The sequence below is a fragment of the Anabrus simplex genome, chromosome 1 (assembly GCF_040414725.1).
Source record: "Anabrus simplex isolate iqAnaSimp1 chromosome 1, ASM4041472v1, whole genome shotgun sequence".
Taxonomy (NCBI): domain Eukaryota; kingdom Metazoa; phylum Arthropoda; class Insecta; order Orthoptera; family Tettigoniidae; genus Anabrus; species Anabrus simplex.
In genome coordinates, this window is record NC_090265.1 from 1,586,574,824 (window position 1) to 1,586,590,030 (window position 15,207).

The 15,207-nt window shown below is 38.0% G+C and overlaps 1 protein-coding gene across 4 annotated transcripts in view; it reads left to right on the plus strand.

Moving 5' to 3' along the window:
- LOC136858571 (phosphatidylinositol 3,4,5-trisphosphate 3-phosphatase and dual-specificity protein phosphatase PTEN) overlaps nucleotides 1–15,207 on the plus strand; it is a 516,439-nt gene that overhangs the window by 313,636 nt on the left and 187,596 nt on the right. For all 4 annotated transcript variants that reach the window (XM_067138224.2, XM_067138225.2, XM_067138226.2 and 1 more), the window contains one exon: nucleotides 15,084–15,204. In XM_067138224.2, coding sequence (XP_066994325.2) covers nucleotides 15,084–15,204 — 121 coding nt within the window. The remainder of the gene's footprint in view (nucleotides 1–15,083; nucleotides 15,205–15,207) is intronic.

Sequence of the window (15,207 nt, forward strand, 5' to 3'; positions counted from 1 at the left end):
GTTGTGCTAGATAAACAAAATTCTAGAGGCTTGTTTACACATCTGAAAGATGGCACCTATTCAAATTTGAAGTCAATAAATTTGACCATATTTGGTCTGTATTTGCTAAGCTCATGAAAAATACCACGGGTAGTTCTTGGGTCTGCCCTGTCAATATTTATTATATTATTTGTTAGTTTACACAATTATTTTCATACATGTTTTGAGAGCTGGGCCACTCTCTTCATCAGCGAACTTGACATCGTAAAACAAAATTCCTCATATTCTAAGATCTATTAACCTAACTTACATTAAAAGCACAAATAATTCAAATTACGAAAAATCGTAACAATTATTTTAACACACACTAAAATGTTTCCTTAAAAATGCTTATCTAAAAAGCATTAATATTTAAGTTTGTTCTGGAAGCGAAGAATACATTTTTTTAAAACTGCTTTCAGACCAAACATTATGACTTATTAATGCTATTTAGATAATTATTATTAAGGAAACTTTTTAGAGAGAGAGAGAGTGAGAGAGTATTTTTAATATTTCTCATGCTTTTAACTATTTATGATTTTAGTGTAAGTTAGTCTAATAGATCTTTAGAATATGATGAATATTGTTTTACATTGTCAAGTTGGCTGATGAAGAGAGTGGTCCAGCTCTCGAAACATGTATGAACAACAGGACAGACCCAACAACTACGCATGGTATTTTTCATATTCAGATCTGCATGCTAGTCGATGAAGACTATGACCTTGCAAAACAAGTTTGCTTTAAATACATGCTGTACACTTCAAAAGCATTAGTCATTGTCCAGTGTTGTCGTTGTTAGGGAGGTGTGAGTCAAACATGCCTTTAAGGAGATGAAGAAGGCAGTATCAGCAACGTACTGAATTTTAATGACACAGTATGTTAGGGCTATAAGAAAGTGAATGTTCTTTCCTTGATATTGCAGAAAGACTTTGCTGGTATGCATCCACAGTGCATCAGTGTTGTCAACAATGATCACAGGAAGGCACTATTTTAAGAATATCAGGGTCCGAACGCACACGGGCCACTATGGAGAAGGAAAACTGCTGTATTCACTGCAGGGCTATGGTGGATTTTACTACATATGCAGCAGCCATTAGGGCTTCAGTTGGCACCATAGGGCACAGCGACCCATAACAATCGATTACTTGAGGGACAGCTCTGAGCCAGATGTCTTATAGCAGTCATGCCACTAACTCCTAATCTCTGCCATTTGTGACTTCAGTGGTGTCAAGCTAGAGCTCATTGGAGGGCGGAGTGGAAATCTGTTGTGTTCTCAGATGAGAGCTGTTTCTGTCTTGGTGCCAGTGGTGGCTGTAGTTTGGTGAGGAGGAGGCCAGGTGAGCTCGTGGAACCAAACTGTCTGTGGCATCGACACACTGGATCTACACCGGAAGTTTCGGTCTGGATGAGCAATTTCCTATGACAGCGGGAGCACTTTTGTCATTATCTCAAGGACCTTGACAACGGGGCTGTATGTCACACTGGTGATTGAACCTGTTGTGCCGCCATTCATTCGTAGTATTCAAGGGGACATTTTCCAAGAGGATAACGCTCATCCTCATACCTCTGCTGTCACCCAACATGCTCTACATAGTGTTGACCAGTTACCTTAGCCTGCAAGATTACCAAATCTTTCACCCATTGAGCATATATGGGACACTACGGGATGATAAATCCAACATTAACTGTTGCTGATTTGACTGACCAAGTGCAACGGGCATGGAACTCAATCCCACAAAATGACTTAAGACATTTGTACCACACAATGCATGCATGTTTGCATGCTTGCATTTAGAATTGTGGTGACTACAGCAGTTATAAATGTACTACCATGTCGCATGTCTTCTCGTGCATAGTTGAGTGACTGGGAAACTTTAATCAAATAAATATGTTACCTAGACAATTGCTTAGCCTAAATTGCATTCCTCTAAACTGTCTTCTTGGTATTGGGATTTCATTTTCTGCCATTGTATTGAAATTGTTCAACATATTTGTAATTGTATGCAGTGTCTTTTCAGTGTGTATAGTTTACTGAGGATCACCCAAATAAAGTTGAAACATGTACCATTGTTTTTGTATGACTGAATTTACCACTTATTTGTTGTGTTGTAGTCTTTTGTATATTGAAAAGGTGGGTCTACAAATATAAATTAGTGTAGAATTAATATAAGAATACATCATATTTTATGAAGATCAATTTTAACTACAGCATTAATGAAGACAGGACATCGTTTCTATCTTTGAATCTGTTGTTGAGGAAGGCCATCCCAACTTGTGCTCCATTGAGGTAATTCATTGCTGAAGAAGAGTAGTGAAATCAAACTAACAAGATGGTAGTTTGATGGGACTGTTGATTTTATAATAGCCATGGGGCCCTCCAAGAAATTCAAACTGAAGGTACTGAATATCTGTTTCAATCATCTCACTTATGATTTTGAACTATGGCAGCCTTAGTGAGAAATCAGTGATGGTGTCACTGTGCTGTCACATCCCTAGTAGTGAAATCAGTATAATTCTGTGCTAATAAGAGAAGGTTGAACCCCATAGCTGTGTACTAGTTAGAAGAAGAAGAAGAAGAACTCTCTGTGAACACCAACTACATTGTCATATGTGAAGTGAAATTTAATCTTTTTAGGCCTATTATTACGTACTCATTAGCAATAAAATTGGAGATACTTGGCTAGTAGCATGTAGTACCCCCTTTCGCCTTGATGGCGGCTGTAGTGCAGCATAACATGGACTCCACAAGACACTGAAAGCGTTTTGGAAGCCGATCCAGGATCAATGCATAGCCTCCCATAATCCATGAAGATTGGTCAGAGCAGTATCCAGGGCACACACATCCCTCTCAACAGCACCCCAGATATGCTAAGAGGAATTGAGATCGGGGCTCCTTGGGGGGCCAGGCATCTTCATATTCGAGTGCTAATCAAACTGGTCTGCCACAATTCAGGAGATATGGGCTGGAGCATTGTCTTCCTGTATAGCCTAGGAGCATAATGCATATTTACCTACTTCGTGGTTTTTTTGTGAAGGGAAGTTGCGACTATGTGGAATCACTTTATTGTATGCTATATAATGGTGTAGTACTGGGTGTTTACCTTAAAATTGTGCCGTTTGGTTTTTATGACATAAATCCAAGATGGCCATCATATGTGACATTTATTAATTATATTAACTCCTTCCAGAGTGCTCATATGCAAAATGTGCATAGAACATTTTCTGATGTCCATGATCCGACGAACAAATTTAGTCCTTATAAATTTTTTCAAATCTATTGCCGTTTGTGAGTTATACACCAGTTTCTCGATGAAACATTTATTAATCTACATTTATTGCCTAGACTATATATTGCCTGTTTGTCTGCATATCAATCATTGGTGAAAAAGTCAATGAAAAAAATGAGAGTTTGTGTGATTCCTCTCCTAGACAGTAGTCCAAAAACAGCTTCTACACAGGTAACATGTATGGAAAGTTTGGAAAGAGGGACAACCGCCATTGTAGGTTCAGATTCAAAAACTGTTCTCTCTTTCAACCTTGGTCTTTATAAACCAGTTTGTCATTTAGCAGTGGCAAAACCAGATCTCTCTACTAAAAATTGGGTGTTGAGACCAAGAGAACTGCACAGAGTAATGGCAATGCTAAGAGCAATAGATGCATTTGTAGAAAGTACAGGACTTGAATGTGCTTTGTGTGATTTGTATGGCCATTCAGTAATGTCACAAATCCTGGCAGGAAAGCGTGTGAGACGAGGAATTGAAGCGCATACAACACTTCTGCTTTCTTTATTTAAATGCTATACTGACTTGTTTTCTTCCCATAATGAAGGTATAGAAGATGAATTTGATAGGGAGATCAAAAGTTGATTGCTGCCCTGCCAACAGGTAACATTACAGATATTAATTTAGTTCACAAACAGACTGTTTCTTGCTCTAAAGAACTTTAAAATCCTATCTAAAATGGAGGAGTCTGATAATGCTGTAGGAGAGCACAAACCCACCTTTAAAATTTCTCGCCAATACATGGAATACATATTTCAAAATTGGCCCTGATGAAATAGAACAAGTGAAACAGTTTTGCTACTTAGGAACCCTGATCACGAGTAATAATCGGAGTATATCCGAAGTCACAAAGAGGATAGCCATGGCAAAGAGAGCATTCCAAGATAAAAAGCATCTGCTGGCCAACAAACATATAGATATTCAAACTCGGAAGGCCTTTGCAAAAACCTTTGTATGGAGCGTGCTTCTGTATGGTTGCGAAAGCTGGACTTTAGGAATGCAAGAAAAGAAAAAACTAGAGGCAGTTGAAATGTGGATCTGGAGAAGAATGCAGAGGATAAGTTGGATTGAAATGAAGATCAATACCGAAGTCCTTAGAGAGATAAGAGAAGAACTGAATCTGATTACTGAAATTGAAAAACGGAAAATAAAATTTATTGGTCGCATTCTGCGGCATGAGGAGTTTCTTTGTAATATCATTGAAGGAAGAATTGCTGGAAAAAGAGGAAGAGGACGACCCAGAGTGTCTTCAAGAACCTGCTTCTGAGGATGAAGTGCAAGACCTACACTGAGTTGAAGAGACTGGCTCAAGATAGACAACTGTGGCTGCAGCAATGAGGCTTAGCCTTTAGAATATGATGATGATGATGACATGGAAATTGTTGGAACTGTGTTGAGTTATATACGATCTGTAAGAACAGTTAATTACTAGCTATGTGTAGCTTCACTTAAAGATTTTGTCAAATATGTCCTTGCTCTTGATTTAAGAAACAATGCAAGTATGATCGCTTGGTATTTAACTAATACAAGGCAGATAGAAAAGACAAGCCCAAATCTTTGGGAAGAGTTTATGAAAGGGAACTGGGTAGGAAACAATAAGATACCATTTTGTGGTTTGAGTGCAGGCTCTTGGCTCTAGAACACCAAAATAGAGCAATGAAAGTAGCAGGAGGTCTTGTAAATATTACCCAAAAGAGAAGTGCGCTGGCAAGGTTTTTCTGAATGCTCCTGAACTGTTAAGGCTAGCCACAGAAGCAAAAGACTTGATGGAAATGACAGAATATGCTCACCTATATCATCACAATCTTTCATCAAAGTTGTAATGCCAAATTTCTGATGTGCCTACAGTCTTGAATGTCCTGAATAATTCAATGAACCCGATATCATACGATGGCAGCGACCTTATAAATATCAGCACAAAAGCTGTTTTCATCAAAGACATTCAGACTGATGCAACATGAATGTCAGCACTTGGAAAAGAGTTGTACGTCAGCTTCAAAACTGGGCGAATTGAGTCTGACTTAACGTATTTCTGGATGAAAATAAAACAAGTTAAATTAAAATTGTGTACATCTGCTTTCAAGAAAGTATCAACGAAAGTGGGAGAAACAATTGTTCAACTAAAGGCAGATTGATCACTGTTTACATGTTTGCTGGTTGTGTCAAGAAGTCGACCTGATATAAATCTGAAGGAGTAACTGGATACTTACGAATTTTCTGCTGTTCATTGATCAATGTTCGCCTTAAATGGTACACAGTTATTGTGTGCTAATAAATCTAAACTGATGGAACTGCTGGAAGATCAAGTCACTGTTACTTGTGAAGAGGGGGAAACAAACACCCACAAGCAAATCACATACCTGTCGCTTCAAATCATTCCTTAGTAGTAGATACATCTAATAAACTCACAGCAGTAGTTCTTGATGGTATGGCAGAAGTACAAGCCATGAAAAAACCACCTACAGTTAAAACCTGTAGTGATCTTAAAAATAAATTTAACAGGAACATGGAATATACACTACCACGTTACGATGAAACCCATTTGGTCTTCAACACATACAGAGAAGATTCATTGAAATGTGTAAGAACAGAACTGGCAGTACACAACCAGTCCAGTACAAGATAAGTGATACAACATACATTTTACATACAAGTTATTGTTATCGCGCACTAAGACTAAAGATGAGTTGATAGCGTACTTAGCCGAGAAAGCAATAAAGTATGCAACTGAAAGAAACAAGTGTTTATTTGTATCTTGGAGGAGAACAGCAAAGTCGTCAATGGGTATTGTAACAGGTCAATTAAGTAATCCTGAGGAGGCAGGTATGAAAATCATTTTACATTCCATATTCGCTTGTCGTCGTCGTGCCACACAGCTTCATATTTACTCACGTGATACAGATGTCTTCGTCATTGCTTTGTGGTAGTCCAAGTTCTTTCCACTCGACACTATGTTTGTAACTGGAGTTGGTCAAAATCAAAGAATGATCATGATACTGTGTAGGCTTTCGGGCTTATGCCGTGTCAAGAAAATAAGGTGAAATTCTTTATGTTTCGCAGAGAACTGTGCTCTGCGTCATCAGAAGAAAATCTCGACTGTCGACAAGAAAGGCTTCGTAAACCATGACTTTTTGAAACTTAGACGTTATAATAGAAGTGGAAATGGTACGTTCATGGCTCCCTGGACGTGGCACAGTGCTAGCGTTCGAAGCAGAAGCTATAAGTAAGAGCTGTGAAAGCATCAATGGCAAAGAATGATCAGTGTCAGCAAAATATCAGATTCCCTGGGCCCAAAGAAAACTTCAGCATTACTAGGTATGCATGCATTATCCGGAAGTGACACCGCAGGGACATTGGCAAAGAAAGCAAAAACCTCCTTTTGGAATGTCTTCAGTAAAGCAGATAACGACATTCTTGAAGCTGTTACCAAACTTGGAAGCTTGGAAAATTTTTGTGATAATGATAAACTTTTAATAGAAAAGTTCAAATGTCAATTCTCTGTCCCTGGCACAAATATATCAAACATTGGAGAACTGAGCTGGTGGATGTTCACAAAGAAAAAAAACTCGAGGAAAAAACTTGCCACCATATGTTGATAGAGTTTGTTATCAAACCATAGTATTGTGTCATGCTGAGCAGCCCTATCCAGATCTGCCTTGACCATTAAACTGTGGCTGGGAATTGAAAAACGACCATTATGCTCCTGTTGTGTGTATGCTACCATGCGCTCCAGAGACAGTTCTTCAGCTTATTTGATACTCTTGTGTTAAAAGATTACCGAGCTCGATAGCTGCAGTCGTTTAAGTGCGGCCAGTATCCAGTATTCGGGAGATAGTAGGTTCAAACCCCATGTCGGCAGCCCTGAAGATGGTTTTCCGTGGTTTCCCATTTTCACACCAGGCAAATGCTGACACTGTACCTTAATTAAGGCCACGGCCGCTTCCTTCCCACTCCCAGCCCTTCCCTGTCCCATTGTCACTATAACGCCTATCTGTGTCGGTGCAGCGTGAAGCAACTAGCAAAAAAAAAAAAAAAAAAAGTTTGTGTGCTCCACCATGCAAATGTCTTTCCCACAATCTAAACTGCACTGAAGAGAGAGTGAGAGTGTGCGTGTGTGTGTAGGAGATGAAGATATGTTGTATGACAATTATGATGACCATACATAACATGAAGATTCATCGGAGGAGCTAGTGATAATTTGTTTTAAAAGAATAACTTAATTTCATTAAATAACACTTTCTATATCAATACTTTCTATATTAATACATAACATATTTTAAGAATTACTACTACTACTAGGCTCTACTACAAAATTAGTATATGATGGAGTTAAATTTGCTTTATAAAGAATGATGTCATATCGTTATTATTAGTTCATTAATGTTAAACATTAATGTTTGTTCCATATCATTGTACATGTATTAGTTAAGTGTGTTTCATACCGTTGCACATTACTGTACTAGTAATGTTTGTTCCATATCATTATATTATTAAAGTTATTATGAGTAAATAACAGCACTATCATCATTTCTTTTATTCCTTAGTAAATAACTGATGGTAACATGTTCAAAACCAATGATGACACATGTAATAGACCATAACTCACAAACAGTAAGAGATATGAAAAAAAATAAGGACTATATTTGTTCACCAGATCATGGAAATCAGAAAATGTTCTATGCACATTTTGTGTATGAGCACACTGGAAGGAGTTATTGTTAATTAATAAATATCACATATGGTGGCCATCTTGGATTTATGTCATCATAGAAACCAAATGGCACGGTTTTAAGGTAAACACCCGGTACTACACCATCATGTAGCATACAATAAAGCGATTCCATGTAGTCGCACCTTCCCTTCACAAAAAATTCCCACGGGATGCAGTATGCTCCTGGACTAGTAGGTAGGCTGCAGGTTAATACAAAGATACCACCATCACCACCACAGGCCTGACAACAGGAAAAGGGATATATTGCCTTATGTGGTTGATGACACGCTCATACCTAGCCATTGGAATATACCACCTGTTACCTTGACTCATCTGTCCAAACCACCTTTTTCCATGCTTCGAGCGTCCAATGGTGGTGTTTCTTTGCCCACGTCGGTTGTTGTGCCTTGTGATAGGCGTTGGGCAGAGGTATCAATGTGGGACGCTTGCTTCTGTTTTCCCATGTAACCAACTTTTACAGCCTCATTTTTTACAAACACAAATGTTAATTTTCATTAACGTTCTCATCAAGAATTTTAATGAACAATTCACATAAATTTTATTGACTGTATTGTACCGTACCGTAGGGCTAAGGACCACCTAGGATGATACCTCCACTTCCTGTCTAAACATCCGACTAAGCTCATGTGGGTAGAGAGTGGGTTAGGTTGTTGTTTGGTAGTCTAAAAGCCAAAGTTTAAATTTATCTTTAAGTATCATGACAGGAATAATGGAGGTTTTGTCGAATGAGAAATACTAATATGGGGTAAGATGGATTTATTATACAAAATAATCCGAACCAAACAAATCATTAACAGTAAGAAAAAGCAAATTAAATGACCTCAAAATGGCACCGAAATGAAATAGAATTAAACAAACTATCATATTAAGATAAATCAGAACAATAGTAATGCAAAGTAAATTCAAAATAGGAATACAAAATTATAAAATTAATTAATTAAAAATTTCACTTCAAATCAACACGAGAGTTCAAAGTTCATGTTTACATTGAGTTACGTCGTCGTGTAAGCTCAATTTACGGAGTTATTTAATTGGGAGGATTGCCTCGATAAGTGCATCTACATGTGATCTAATTCGGTTAGTTGTGGGATATGACTTTATGAAACATGATTAAATACTAGTAACCTTTATCTGTTCTATATTTACAGCACTAATTATGGGCTTAATAAACAAACTATTTACACTGGATCAGGTGGGAAAAATAGCTTACATACTACACTGACTCTACTTGTGAATCCCGGTTCACCAAAGATCTAGACGGAACTAGAATAACCTCAATCATCAACTCAGCATACGGGCTGATTCCCCACTAACAACAAGACATCAAACAAAAATACATTAAATCACTCAAGTACACAATCCTGAAAAGAAACAAGTCAAAATAATACAATACACAGAGAAAACGAGTAACAGTCCTGTTCATTGCGCTGCGTCAGAGTGCAGGCCAGCGCCCTCAGTCATCTTTCTTCTCCATATTTCCTGCTCGGCAATCAGTTGTAAATATTAAGAAACAAGACTACTCTCAAGGCTTGGTTACTGTTTTGAAAGGGTCTTGCACAGAAGCTACTCTTCACTTCACAACTGGGCTATAATTCTGAAGTGATAATCTGACCTTGATAGTGAGCACATATTTCAACAACCGCTCTCGTGAGCTCATATTCAGACATACACATTGCAGGCATGCTAACTTCTTTCTCAACATGTACAATAATCTCTTGGCCTGACATTTCATTCATGGCATCTTTACCTCTCAATGATATTTCTCCATTTCGGAAATACTGGGCCAATTCTTGCCTCACACATTTATCACATTATTACCAATGTGCATACTGCACGTGCGCTTGATTTCACTTACATCACAGCATGAATTTCACTCACATATTTATCCTGAATTATCATCAGCCCTTCCATTACAATTCAAGGTTCGATTCCCTGCTTGACCATTGCCCAAAACAGTCTCCAATCTCTTTTAAAGAACTTATTTAAATTCAACGGCATATATGTGGCTCCATACATCTTACAGCTCCTGAAAATTCATCCAAACCAAGCAACCTATCTGAATCTAATTTCTGTGTCATTTAAATAAAATTTGGAACAGGATTTTTGGTCAGCCTTAAAATAATAAACTCAGTTCAAGAATTCAGATCACAGTCTCCACGACTCTCAACGCTCACCTTAAAGGCATCTAATAAAATCTATACTATAATAAATGCCCATGCTCCCACTAATGATAAAAACAACTCCTCAAAAGACCAGGAGGAAACAGGAGAATTTTGGGACCTATTGGACCAGACCATAGATAACATCCCCAAACACCATATAAAATTATTAATAGGCGACTTCAACGCTCAACTAGGCAGAGAAAGAAAATACCGTGACATCATCGGAAAATGGCCAGCACACAAGAAAACAAATAAAAATGGAGAGAGACTAGTTGACCTGTGTAGAAACCATAATTTAATCTCAAAATCTACATGTTTTAAGAGGAAACCTCAAAAACTCAAAACATGGAAACACCCTGACTACACTAAAGGAGAATGGCAACTGGACCACGTCTGCATGGACAAATACCACCACAAAGAGATCTATAACGTCAAAGTCCTCCGAGGAATAGACACGGGTTCAGATCACTACGTAGTTAAAATTAAAATTAAACTCACTCCCCAGAGGAGACAACAAAAGCAAGCCCTTAAAACTAAAAGAAAAATAGATCCTACCCAGCTAATCAACAACAAAAATTACCAGAAAGCAACTGAAAAAATAAAAATCACAGACAAACTTGAAGACTTAGTACACAACCTTAAACAAATTGCAGAAGACCTAGCTCCAATTAAACCACGTAAAAAACACCAATGGTGGAACAGTTGAATGTGATGAAACAGTGGAGAAAAGACATCAGGCATGGCTATTACATCAGTCCCAAAAGACAGAAATATCCTATCAAAAGCTAGTAAAACAGAGAAAAGAAACTACCCAAGTCTTAAGAAGAATAAAAAGACAACATCATAAGGACACCCTGCAGTTAATTGAAGAACAGTTCAGTAAAACTAAATCAAGGGACTACTACAAAACCTTCAGAAAGCAGCTCCAAAAATATGAACCCCCGACCCTACTGATGAAGGATGAAGATGGTAAGCTGGCCCATAACAATAAAGACAATGCAGAAATTCTGGCTAAACATTTCAACAAGCTTTTAAATTGTGAGGAACCTACAGAACTCCTTCATTTGGACACCAACACCCCGATAAAAACATCACCAGAAAACATCAATCCCCCCACAATAAAGGAAGTCTACCAAGCTCTGAATAAATTAAAAAACTACAAAGCGCCAGGAGAAGATCAGACCTTTGCGGAAATCTGGAAATTTGCAGGAACCTCAGCAAAAGTTGCCCTCCATCAACAACTTGTCTCTATCTGGATTAAAGAAGAACTACCAGAACACTGGACAACAGCCCTCATTCATCCACTGCACAAAAGAGGAGACAAAACTGACCCTAATAATTACAGGGGAATCTCTCTCCTAGACATAACATACAAAATATTTTCAATAATCATCCTTAATAGGATAAGTTTACAACTTGAGAAAGAACTAGGAGAATATCAAGGAGGTTTCAGACCCTGGAGGAGCTGTCCTGATCAGATCATGAGTCTTAAGTTGATAATGGACTATAACAGGAGAAGAAACAGAGATATGGTGATAACATTTGTAGATTTCAAGAAAGCTTATGATTGCATCCATAGAGAATCTCTGTTTAAAATTTTAAGACACCTTGGACTACACCCCAAATTAATAAACATGATAAAATTGACTCTCACCAATACCAAGTCAAAAGTGAAGTTTAGGGGGGAAACATCAGAGACATTTGAAATTAAAACTGGACTACGGCAGGGAGATGGGCTCTCACCACTATTATTTAACTGTGCTCTAGAAATGGTAATGAGGGAATGGTTTAGAAAATGTCCCCCCAAAATAAAGATTGGCCGAAAAATCAAAACAAATTGCCTGGGTTTTGCTGACGATTTAGCATTACTAGCAGTGGACATAAAAGAAGCAAAAACCCAGATATCAGAACTTCAAAACATTGCAAATAAAATTGGCCTCAAAATATCATTTGAAAAAACAGAAATTATGCCCCAAAAACCAACACAGCTAAAAGAAGTCACCATAAATGGTAATAAAATCAAAATAGTAACTCAGTTTAAATATCTTGGAGAAGTAATAACACATAACTTAAATGAAAAAATCTCAATCCAAGTAAGAACAAATAGATTAGCTAAAGCACAAAAATTAACATGGGATATCTACAAAAAGAAATGTCTATCAATAAATACAAAAATAAAACACTACAACACAGTTATAAAACCGGAAGCTACATATGCAGCAGAAACACTCTTTTACCTGAATAAACAATCAAAGACTGACAGACTTCAGAAAATTGAAAGGAGGATTGGAAGAACCTGTATCAACAAAAAATATCAGAAAGATGGACAGTGGCGGTTAATACCTAACAAAGTCGTGTACAAAGAGCTAGAACCCATTACAGATACTATGCGTAAGAGGAGACTGGGATTCTTTGGACATATCATGAGGATGCAGGACTCGAGACTTCTGAAACAACTAGTACAACACAATCTCGTCTCAAAAAATACCACAACAGGATGTAAATGGATCAGAGAAGTAAGAGAGGATCTGAAGGAAATAGGCCTTACAACAGAAGACACCAAAAATAAGATAAAATTGAATACAAAACTCAAGAATACAAACCTCCGCTTTACCCTTACACAAAACAAACCAACAACACGCACATTTTCAACTGAGGAAAGGGCACGAAGATCGGAGCGTCTGAAGAAGTACTGGGAGGACCGCAAAGCCCGAACAATCCCTTCAAAGAGACCTGAACGACGGACTGACTAAAGTGATCCTATGTGGTCATAAAAGAAGAAGAAGAAGAAGAAGAAGAAATAAAATTTAATCCCGATGCTGCGAGTGTATTACTCTTAATATTGATGATTTCCTCTATCTAACACTTTTATAAAGAAAACCCAGGAATAACACTAAACTAAAATATCATGCATAAATATACACAAAATAAGAATCAAATAGAACCTATCATCTCCCTCAGTTTCCCATCTAGCTAATTATAAAGCACACGTGGATCCATTCTTCTGTCTTCTACTGATGAAGCCATCCTCTTGAAATTGGTCCTTGTATAACAGCAACACATATATAGTCAGTCACTCTTCACCACTATATGTGCACGTTGCACCGCATTGACCCCACTTTAGGCTGTAAATAAAAAGCCAAAGTGAAATATATTTGCAAATACACCTTATTCACTTTCAACTATAAATATCAGAGGTTCAATAATTGTCTATAATAGCGGCCCATGGATACGAATCGCACACAAACAGTCTCTCACGACCGGACTGATGGTAATGTATGGAAAGTGTCCCTTGTTCTATTACCAGACTGCGGCAGAAAATTTTGTTTGTACAGTTACTGCACGAATTTGTGCCATTCCGCACTTGGCAAGATAATATAATTGGTTTAGATAACACTGTTCTAGGTCTGTGCTACCGTACAAAGTCGAACTCTGCCCATGTGGCAACAACTGCGCGTCTCACGTACACTGAGCTGACACCGAAGTAAACTAGTCAACGACACAAAGCAAAAGGTGAGACGCTCCACCATGTGGTGTGCTTAAGCATGTTTGCAGACGCCGGTAGCGCTAGCACTAGCGGATTCTCTGTATGTTCAAACCAACAACCAATCAGAAATATTATCTTACTTACTGTCTTTATCATTCACTGAAATTATGATAAAATACACTCATATAAAACAGACATCAGCTCAGATAAATTTCATACTTTATTCTTGAATATTTCGAACACTCAGATCTGTGGAAAATCTACAAATAACACAACTGACCAGTATCTCCCAATGAACACAGCACACTCAAACAATGTTGGTCATCCTGAAGTTCACACATCGCGTTTTCCAACATTCAGAGTAGCCACACCCCTAATTTCTTATTGGCTCAACTCAGCTCGAGGCCTAACGCTTCTTACATGTGCGTACAATGCAACTTGGATTAAAATTGGTAGCTTCTCACTGTCGTTGGAAAGTTACTGGCAAGTATCTCATGCCTGACTGTCTCCTGTACTTCCGGTCGCAGCTATAGCCCGCAACTTCTGTACCATCCAACTGCAGTCCACGTTAATAAAATAATTAAACTTGCCAAATGAGCCGTCAGGATACGGCGCAGTATGAAAGTTCAAAAAAGTTTGCAAATATTTTATTTTAAATGTCCTTGTGTATAAAAGTGTATTTTAATTTATCTTACCAATCTATTAATGTAATTTTTGTATCTGATAATATTGTGTGATTTATTTTAGCTGATGGTGTCGCTTAGGGGAAGAAACATGCAATAGATTTAATAAATTATATATTCTAGGTATGTATTGAATAGGCAGACTGCTTAAATGTAATATTTAAATTATTCTTAAGTATTCGCAACTTGTCTATAATCCTATGACGAGGAGGATTGTTCAGGATGATCTGACTGCTCACACGCTGCCATCGTCCAGCATGGAGTTGAGTGATCTGTTGCACTGTGGTCCGTCTCTCTGCTCTGGCAATCCAAGCTGGCGATTGTGACCCCCTGTATCAATGTGTCATAAACCATGATAGTTGACCCTGGCAGCGGTGGTTTTGTCCAAATTCAGGTACTTGCAGTACATTCTTGATACGGTGGTCCTTAAAAAGTTCAGTGCTTGCACAGCTTCAGAGATGGAGTGGTCCATACGTCTGGCACTGATAATCTGGCCACAATCAGATGTGCTGAAGTCTCGTGTCTTAGCCATCCTGTAGCCAACTTTAGTCATGTACTCCACATGAGGTCTGATGTCCTCAGTAGTACATGTCACACCCTCCTATTACATTCACCGGCCAGAGCACAGTACCATTTTTCCATTAGGGCAGCTATCTTCAATTCAATTTTTTATGAAGTATTTCACAGACTTCATATCTCATGACTGAATTATGCTTTCAGGACTGGGTCATTAGCATCGCTAAATTCAGACTCCAAAATGCTGCTATTGAGGTTGGATAAATGGGGTTTAGATGATGCTCACAAAGACAAGCAGAACAAATTGTACAGTCCAGATTTCCAGGTA